This window comes from Pterocles gutturalis, unplaced genomic scaffold (assembly GCF_000699245.1).
Source record: "Pterocles gutturalis isolate BGI_N339 unplaced genomic scaffold, ASM69924v1 scaffold4494, whole genome shotgun sequence".
NCBI lineage: Eukaryota > Metazoa > Chordata > Aves > Pterocliformes > Pteroclidae > Pterocles > Pterocles gutturalis.
The window spans coordinates 1-9,601 of record NW_010130372.1 but is presented as its reverse complement, the minus strand read 5'-3'; the positions used below and the strand labels follow the sequence as shown (position 1 = coordinate 9,601).

At 54.7% G+C, this 9,601-nt stretch overlaps 2 protein-coding genes across 2 annotated transcripts in view; one reads left to right on the top strand and one right to left on the bottom strand.

Moving 5' to 3' along the window:
* Positions 1–3,689, top strand: part of ACSS2 (acyl-CoA synthetase short-chain family member 2) — a gene marked incomplete at its 5' end in the record, with an annotated part of 12,883 nt that extends 9,194 nt beyond the window's left edge. Inside the window, 6 exons of the mRNA XM_010080195.1 lie at positions 242–322; positions 768–876; positions 1,019–1,087; positions 2,306–2,482; positions 3,276–3,350; positions 3,562–3,689. Of these exons, the coding sequence (XP_010078497.1) occupies positions 242–322; positions 768–876; positions 1,019–1,087; positions 2,306–2,482; positions 3,276–3,350; positions 3,562–3,689 (639 nt within the window). The remainder of the gene's footprint in view (positions 1–241; positions 323–767; positions 877–1,018; positions 1,088–2,305; positions 2,483–3,275; positions 3,351–3,561) is intronic.
* Positions 3,690–7,680: 3,991 nt separating this feature from the next.
* On the bottom strand, positions 7,681–9,503 carry GSS (glutathione synthetase; the record flags this gene model as incomplete). The annotated part of the gene is made up of 4 exons (XM_010080194.1): positions 7,681–7,804; positions 8,562–8,751; positions 9,061–9,142; positions 9,309–9,503. Coding segments are annotated over 4 exons (591 nt in total), but the record flags the coding sequence as incomplete, so codon positions are not given.
* Positions 9,504–9,601: the final 98 nt, after the last annotated feature.

Genomic DNA, 9,601 nt, shown 5'->3' with positions numbered 1-9,601 from the left:
TGTCGGTGCCATGGCCTGCTGGTTACCAGCCTGCCAATGTGGTTGTGGGACAGAGGTGAACGCGGGGAGGTGGCCACCACCCAAAATCCCAGGCCTGGCCTCGTGCGGCTGTGCTCACAGGCCCCATGTGCTACAGCCTCTCCAAAGCTGCCCTTGCTCTGCCTCCTGCTCCCTCTAGTTCCTGGGCTTTTAATGCGTGGACTCATCTCTGTGTCTCCTTGCTCTCTGGTGCCCATGGCAGACGTTCCCCTTCTTCGGTGTGGTCCCTGCCATCTTGAACGAGTCGGGGGAAGAGCTGGAAGGAGAAGCAGAAGGCTACCTGGTAAAGAAGGGCTCATCTTCCCCAACCTTGTCTGTTCCCTATGAGCTCCAGGACCTTCCTGGTAGCACGCACATGTCTCCCCTTCTCTGGGTCCACACGAGGGACCCCTGCGGGTGGTAGGAGCTCCCATCAGTGCCATAACTCTGGGAGCTTTATGCTGTGAACAACCTGTTCAACTGATGGTTAAATGCACATATGGACATGGGCAAGGCAGGAGGATGGGAGCAATTTTTCAGCCAAACTCCTTCCCCCATGCCAAGCCTGCCTAGAGTTTCCCAGTAGATCAGCACTGTGCAGCAAGTGTCGGAGTGTCATCACTCCTGGCTGTCTCTCCAGAGTCTTGATCACTGCATGCAAAGACGGCGTGCACCTCTGTCACCGTGGTGCAAAGCCTGGCCTGTTGGTTTTGCTCTCACTGACTCAGGTCTGCATTTCTCATCGTCAGGTATTTAAGCAGCCCTGGCCAGGAATAATGCGCACACTGTATGGAAAGCACCAGCAATTTGAAACCACGTACTTCAAGAAGTTCCCTGGGTACTATGTGACAGGCGATGGTAAGGTTGTCCGGGGAGTGAGTAGCTGCAGAGGCTGGGGACAGCAATTTAAAACTTGCCACGTCCTAGCCTCAGAATCCCTTATCGGTTGTTCTGAGGGCTGGCACTGCTTCCTCATGCTGTCATTTCTGACTATTTTTAGGTTGCAGGAGAGATAAAGATGGTTATTACTGGATCACAGGGCGAATTGATGACATGTTGAATGTTTCTGGTAAGAATTAGTTTTGCCTTCAGTGGGGACCAATGTGCTCTGACACGAGTTAAGAGAGACACCTTGCTTTATGGGGGACACTTCTGCATCCGTTTCTGACACTATTTGAAAAAAACACCTTGCTTTATGGAGGATGGTTCTGCATCTGTGATTCTGCCCCACGACCTGTCCTCAAAGTGGATCTAATTGCTGTGTCAGGGTTATTTCCGAGACAGACGAGTCTGTGACTTGGTGACTTTCTGCACCATTTCCTCTGGAGATGACACACTGGAGGGAAGGAACCTTCTGTAACCTCTTAGAGGAGGTTCTTAACCAGCCAAGGTGTCCGTGCTGAAGAATTTAGGGCCACAGGGAATCACAGGGGTTGGGCAGGACCATGTGGTCCCTAATCCAACCTGCTGCTCCATGTAGGGCTGGCCTTGAAGCTGGATGAGGCTGCTCAGAGCTGTGTCTGCAGAGGGGGAGGTTGTCCCACCTCTCTTAACTGAGGCTTTGAGATTGAGCCGATTCTCAGCCCATCATTTTCCATATACTGCATTTAATAGCTCCCTCTGTAGCCTCCAGCCACTTACTGCTAGCTGTGAGACGCTGCTGTCATGTCCCTGCATCAAACTAGATCCCCTCATCATCTGGTCTTCCACCAACTGATCACGCTGGGAGTTGACACCTTCCCATGGTTCTCTGTGACAGCAGTCCCAGGGTGGGATGTCAGAGCGCAGGTACAGGAGCAGAGGTGCCCAGGAGTGAGTTGTGGCCCTGCCTCGAGATGTGGAGCATCAGCTCCTCTCCCCACGGCACTGAGCTGGAGCAGTGCTGATCCTGCCTCTTCCTCCCCTGCCCCTTCCAGCTGACCATGCGGGCAGGTCTTTTACCAAATCCAGCTCCTCCTCAGCCTGGGCTTTGTTTAATCCCATGGCTGTGAACAGTTCATGAGCTGCTAAAGAAAGAAGCCTGAGGGTGGGAGGGAGCACAGCCAGGGGCGGTGGCCTCGCTCTGCAGGTGAGTGGTGCCTGGAGCCTTTGGGGCAGCGCAGCCCCTGCACCGCTGACATGAGTTTCTCGCTCCAGCTGATGTCTTCCCTCAAGCAAATGAAATCAATGCTCTCAAACCTACAATTTAGGGCCTTACACCTGCAGACCTCTTCCTCCCATCTGCTGGGAGGCTGCAGGACCCCAGCCCTGGGTGGGTCTGTAAAGCACAACCTCTCCTTGCTCCCAGGCCACTTGCTGAGCACCGCAGAGGTGGAATCAGCCTTGCTGGAGCACGCCGCCATCTCGGAGGCTGCCGTGGTCAGTCACCCACACCCCCTGAAAGGCGAGTGCATCTACTGCTTCGTGACCCTGAGAGATGGCCACGAGTTCACCAAGAACCTGACGGATGAGCTGAAAAAAAAAGGTAGCAAAAGCCAAATATTTGGAAGGTGATGTGACAGGGAGAGGGACGACAGTGCTGGGTGGGTGATGGAGGGGTTAAGGGCTTGGGTGCTTGAACAAGAGTGTATGTAGTCTGGGGAATGCAGCGTGGACAACTGCGACAAGGTGCCCCCTCTGATTAGAGAGCACGGCTGGTGAAAACTAAAATTAGTTCTCCCGCCCTTTGGCTGCTCATGTGATGCCATCTCTGCCTCTTGGGAGCTGGCAGCCGCGAGACGGAGCGGGGTACCCAGCAGGCTGTCATTGGCAGCAGTGCTCTCCTGCGTGGGCATTGCTCCCTGGCAGATTTGGACTCGCTGTGAGGATCGTTTCGTTGCTTTGGGGTAGCGCTCTGGGTGTTTGTGCTCTGATCTTGAGGGAGCTCTTCCATTGCCACAAGGGACTGCGACATTTAATACACAAAATGGACCCATGGTGGTTCCTTCTCTGTAGGAACCCAACAGCGAATCAGTCCTTGCTCTATGAAAATGCTCATAGCGGTTGGTGTAGCCATTATAGAGCTCTCTTGAAGATGGAGAGAATGAAAACATTGAGTGCTCTGGCCCTTGGGAAGATGTACTTGTAGCCCTGTTGGCACTGGGGGTCTTGCTGCCCCCTCCCACAGCCTAGAGGCTGGGGTGCTGTGGCCCGAAGCGCTGCAGGTTCCCCAGGAGCTGGGCTCAGCGTATCTCAACTTGGTCAGCATGCCCAAGAAGGATGTGTGTGGTACCTCCTAGTATCTACAATGAATTTTTTTTTTTTTTTTTTTTTTGCAGTCAGAGAAAAAATCGGACCGATAGCAACGCCTGATTACATCCAGTATGCCCCCAGCCTGCCCAAAACCCGCTCAGGTAAGGGGCCCAGGGGCAGCGCTGGGGAGGACTGAGTGGTTCCTGCCAGTGGAAGGAAATTGGCCCTAAACTTCTTGTCCAGGGCCACTCAGATTCAAGGGAGAGCAACCTCAGGGCAAGCAGGATGCTGCAGGTCTGGGCACTCCCCACTCCTGCTAAGGATAATGAACTGATTGTGACTCTTGCTTTCCTTTCACGGCTGTCGTTACAGGAAAGATCACCAGACGGATATTAAGGAAGATTGCCAAAAATGACCAAGATGTGGGGGACATCTCCACCTTGGCAAACCCGGGCATCATCAAACATCTTTTCAACAGCAGATGTGACACTAAACAGTAGCAGTGGGACCTGTCCCTGCTGAGCAGGACTGTAGCAGCAGCAGTGTCCTCGTACGCAGGTCCCTGGAATAACGGCTGTCTGCCCTGGGAAGGAAACCTTCACCTGTTGAATGTATCAATGTTGTGAACAAGGGAACGGCTGGCTCTGGAGAGGCCGCGTCTCACCAGCGTGTCCACGCCTTGGAGGAGCGTGTGCATTGTGTTCCAGACGGGTATCGGACATCTGAGGTTCAGCCTCATGCACAGAAGGACTCATCCTCCTCCCTTTTCAGCACCTCATTCTTGATTTTTAATTTTATTTGTTGGGGGGGGGTGTTAATTAACTGTATGTAATTGAGGGGCCCTGGCCCCTTGTGCACAGCGGGAGGAGCTTTGGGGACTGGAGGGGAAGGGGTGCTGGAGTTGCTTAATGCAGGCAGGCAAAGGAGGTGCATCTGCCACTGCCCACGTGCCAGCTAAGCTTCCTTTTCTCTTGGGAGTGCTGTCAGCTGCGAGAGAACTTAAAAACACTCTCACATCATACCTGGAGAGCTGAGTTTTAGTCTTGCGTCCACTGCCCAAGCCTGTTGCTAGCACAAGGCCCCAGCCTGAAAGGGCGTGGGGCAAGGCTCAAGGGAGCTCTATGCTTTAAACAGGTTTTTTAGAGCCATTTGGTACCAAGATCTGCTGCTTCCTAACTGCACGGTGCCAGCTGCTGCCTTTTTCCCAACGCAGGGTCCGCCCCTGGCCCGGACACGATAGGGACCCACGTATGGTCTTGGAGGAGAAGTCTTGCTCTGACGTGCTCCATGGAGCAGCGCCTGCACCTGCTCTGCTGCTGCCAGCTCACAGCTGAAGGCGGAGGCTGCACCAGTGAATGCTCCTTTTTGTGTCCTGGGGTAGGAGCAGGTGCTGCTGATGCCAAGGGAGGGAGGAGAAGCAAAGCCGGGCAGAGGCACCTTTCCTGTTGCAGGCAAATCAGGGGCTGGGTTATAGCGCACCACAACCATTGCTACTGCAGAGAAACCAAGGCAGGGCTGCATTAGTCCTAGAGGATGTTTTCTCATCAGGAAAAAAGTAGTGGAAGATATTTACAGTTAGCTTTTGCTTAAATCTGACATAGCTTTATGCTGATGAGAGGAAAAACAAACCAAAACCTGTAGCCCAAGAGCCTGAACATCACAGGGGTACTGCCAAAGCCATTCTTCTTCAAATAAGTTAAACTCCAGCCCTGGGTTGAGCTGGGAGAGATACCTCCTCTGTAATGTCTGTATGAAAATGGCATGTGAGCCGTGTGATTTTGCACTTAAACCAAAGGAGAAATGGGCTTTAAAAAGTTTACTGCAACAGCTGTTGTGGCTTTACCTGCAAGTGGAGCTGGCTTTGGGCTGGGCTGAAAAGGATGAGGCCACTGCCTGAGGCTGCCTGCTCAGGGCAGGGGTTGCAGGTGCTCTCGTGGGCTGTTGTCCATGTCCCAGGTCTCACTTCTTACCTCTTACCTGCTGCTCTCACCCGCACGGCACATATCTGCGATCTGTACCCTTGCCGCATGCTGGTGCCCCCGTGCCCCCCACAGCTCTGTGCACCTGCGTGACAAGGATTCCCGCATCTCCTCTCCTGCTCCATTAACTCTTCATCCGCTATGTAATTTTGGCTGGAAACAACTAGAATTTTATGCACAATGGAATAAAATTGAAGGAAACAAAATGGAAACAGGCTTAGAGTGTGTGGGGGTTGTGAATGCTTGTCTGCTGTTGAGGCTGGGGGAGAGAGGGGGGTGCTCAGACATTGCTGTTGGACCAGCCGTGCCAGAGCTGGGGGTGGCTTTTGGGGATGGGGAGGTCATGGCCAGGGCCATGCTTTTTCATTGACTGGAAGTTACAGGCTCTGTGTCAGTCTGTGCTGCTGCCGCCCTGCACTGCAGTAAGGACAGAAGCTCCGATGCCAGAGCCTGTGCCTCAGTTTCTCCCTGGTCTCCAGCCACCATCAGTCCACTAAAGCTCATGGAAACATCAACCCCACCACGCAGGAGCAGGGCCAGGGAGTCAAGCCAAGGAAGCTCAGGGCTATTGATTGCTGCCTTGACACCAAACCAGGCCTGGAGGAAGCACCCTCAGCCTGGAGCCCACCATCCCTGGCACCCCCTGCCCCAGCAGCTCTCCATCAGCTGGTTGTGCTGAACCAGGGCTGTGGAGCCAAGTGCCAGGACACAGCTGCAGCGTGGTGCTGTGCAGCCTTACAGCACCCAGCGCAAGAGCTGCTGGGCTGGCGTTAGCTCGCCCCGGTGTGAAGCTGCATGAAAGGGTGATGCCCAGGCACACGCCTGCCCAGGGAGGAGGCACACACACCTCCCCTTCCCATCTCGTCTCAGACAAAACTGGCACAAGAGTGTTCAGATTGCACGCACCTTTTAATCTCTGGTTGAGGGTAATCAATCCCCCCTCCCCTCCCACAAACAGTCACCCAGGAATTGTAGAATCAGTCACAGTTACAGAACCGAGCGCTTTCTGCAGTGAAAGATCGATGATTGAAGCACGCAGCGCTGCTGCACAGCGACAGCAGCAATGCAGCCGCAGGGCTGTCAATCAGCATGTTCATTCTCCTTGCTTCATGCTGCCTCTCTCTGCTGTCACTAAAGGGTAGAGCTGAGGCTGCCTGGGCGCTTCACCAGGGCACTGCCAGAATGGTGCATCTTCAATGTCTCCCCTTGAACTGCTCAGCTGAGTAGGACAAAGGGTTGGAGGAAGAGGCAAAAGACCTGGGGAAGGTCCCCTACGTCCCTCTGCTGCTGTGCTGTTCCCACTAATTCATCAAACCTGGAAGGCGATACATCTTGCCATCACTTGTGCTGGTCCCAGAGTGAAACCCTTGGCCCCTGGGGCTGTGCCTGCTCTGCCTCTCCTGCATTTCCTTTGCTTCCTTGCCCCAAAGCTCCCCGTCTCAGCCCACCCAGCATCCCAGCAGGACCATTACTGAGGTCAAAGCTCCCTGACACTGCTCTTGGGCTGTATGTGCTGCGGCAGAGCAGGCGGGAGGTGCTCAGTGCAGGACGTGCAGGGGGATGCACTGGCACAAGCCCTCGGGGATTTGGAGTTGATTATCGACACGCTGGCTGTGACACAAGGCTCCAGTTCACCATCGTGCTGGGATCTGCCACCATCGCTGAGGGATTCTTACACCAGCCCCAGGGGAGCTGTTGGACAAGGCTGCAGGAGGCAACGGGAGCAGATGCAGTGCTCCCCCGAGGAGGGCACAGCCCCCAGCTGCATCCTGCCCTGCTCTCTGCTCTGCGTAGTGCAGAGGCACTGTTTGGGAAGAGTGCCCAGTCCCACAGGAAGCAGGCAAAGCAAGAGGCCCGTGGGCAAATCACACCAGGGCAGCTGTCCCTTGCACAGGAGCCGTGAGGCTCCTCAGGCACGGGGAAATGTAGAAATCTAGAAATCGGGGCAGCAGCACCTGAGCAAGGGCTGGAGGGGCCATGGGCATGTGGAGCTGTGCTCCCCTCTTTAACCTGAGAAGCACTGAGGCACTGGGCCACAAATCTCACAGCTGAAGGCTGTTCCTTGCACATCCACCTTTCTCCTCCCATTCCCCAGGGTTTCTGTGTCTGCAGGAATAAGGCAGCATCGAGGAGCACAGAACTGGGAATAGCACGAGTGCCTGGTGTGGCACATTCACCCTTCAGCATTGCTGTACCTACCCCAGCCCACAGGCTGGACGCCAAGGGAACACCCAGACCCATGCGTTCCTGGGGGGTCACAGCTGGGAGGGGTGTGGGACAGGGCCCACTGAGCAGGCAGAGCAAGGGAGTCCCTGCCTCCTGCAGGACAAATCACAGAGGAGAAGCAGCTGGGGCTGGCACACAGCACACCTCAGCAGTTGTGTCCGTACAGTCCCTCCTCACAGTCCCCAACACCTCAGGCTTTGGCAAGTGCACCCCAAGGAGAACATCGCTGTGGCAGATCAGCTCTTCGGGCAGCAGCGTGAGGCCAGCGGGATGGGGCATCACCTCCTCACACCAGGTAAGGGGTGTCCAGCACCGCCACCCCAGCTGCCACCCCGCCGTCTGCGTGCTCGATCGCCTTTGTCCGCAGGAGGTGGCCGGCGGCCTTGTTCATCACCATCTCCTTGCCGTGTCTGCAAAGAAAAGAGCAACTGAGCAGCTGCTGTGCAGAAAGCTTACAGCACTTCATCTTGGACAATTTGACATGTTTGCTGCCACGGCGCAGGGCAAGTAACCGGCACATAAAAGCCCCAGGGCTCATGCAGAGGTCTCTGCAGAGAACAGAGCTGCGCCCATTATGTGCCTGCCAGCCACAGTGCCTTTTCTCAGACGGGCCATTTTGGTCTGATCGCTCTGCACACAGGCAGTGTCAGGTTGTGAATGCTGCCAGAGTACATTTGTTTCTAAAATTCTACGAGAAGGACTTTAATTTATAAGCTCTTGAAACATTTCTATGGGCCTATGAGGGTTTTGAACAAAAGCAGCAGCTATTTAGGGTTGAACATAACCACATTAAGCCTTCAGATATTTCTGAAATTGCCAGGGCTTCAGAAAAGCGTGAGGCTGCATCCACAAGTGCTCCCAAAAATCACAGCTGAGACATGCCAGTTCCACATGCCTGTTACACCAGTAACCTCCAGTACCAGCTCTGTGGTTTTTCAACAACTCGTTTGGCAGCAGGTACAGAGCAGCAGTTCAGCATCTGAACACAGTGCTCAGAGAGCTGCTGACAGGGGCAGAGACCAAACAGTCACGTCTGTCCCCTGTACCTCCCCCTCCCCAGAGACATCTGCCCTGCTGCTGTGCTCAGACGGGGCAGGGGGGAAAACGCTCCCAGCACAAGCGCTGGCTGGAGCGGGTACCCACCCGGAACACAAGCACATTTCTCACCTGACGTAGACACCAAAAATACCGAGCTCCGAGATGCACTCGGACGCTTGTAGCGGACTGTGAGCCCTCAGCAAGTAATTCACTGCTGGCTGTGGTTTGATCTTATCCATCAAGATGTAGGAGGTTCTCTCAGGGCTGTCTTTGATCTTCTCCAGAACCTGCTTGAGCTCTTCACCATAGAGGTTGTTCCCTGACAACAAAACCAGCAAGTCAAGCACTTCCCAGCACAGCAGAAGCTGTTGGCCCCAGCTGTGCTACTGGCCCTGGCAGCCCCAAAAGCCCCAGCGTTTGCCTCCTCACACCCCAGCTCTGGGCCCTAGGGAGCTCCTGCAGCAGCAGCACTCCCTCACTGCCGTGACTAGTCCTCATGGCTGCAAGTAGCTACGAGTCATCCCACTCCTCCTTTTACCCCTCAGTGCAGGACCAGGAGCCATCACAGAGCTACAGGGTCTCCTGCATAGAGCATGAAAAACCCTCATGGACCCAGTGCAGCTCATACCTCCACCTTCTCGCTGTGGCTTCAGCACAAACTGGTCGGGGTCAGCGATCGCCATAGCAGCTATCTTGTCACCCTCTTCACCCTGGCAGGAAAGGACAGCAACAGCAAAGCATCAGGGAGGAGCAGGGGCTGAGCCGGACCAACAGGGTCCCCCAGGGACCACAACAAAGCCCTCTCATCTTTTTAAACAAAGAGAAATACCACGCAGACCAAGCACACATCTGCATTCCAGCCCTGCTCACACTCACCATGTCCAGGGAATAGAGTCCAGCAAACGTTGCTCTTATTCGAGCAACAGTCTCGGCACGGCCGGGCAGTAATTTCTCCAGTATCCCTGGCCGGCTCAGCTCCTGCTGGACCTTCTTGGTGCCTGCAAGCTGGGTAGCAATGTCAGGGCACTTCACTGCCCTGGATCTCTCCAGCAGCAACCGAGCCTCCCAATTCTGAGACAGAAAGAGAGCAACCATCCCGTCAGTCAAAACCAAACAAAACAAAAACGTTTTCTCTGCTCCTTTCTGTTTGGTTATTGACGTGATTTGCC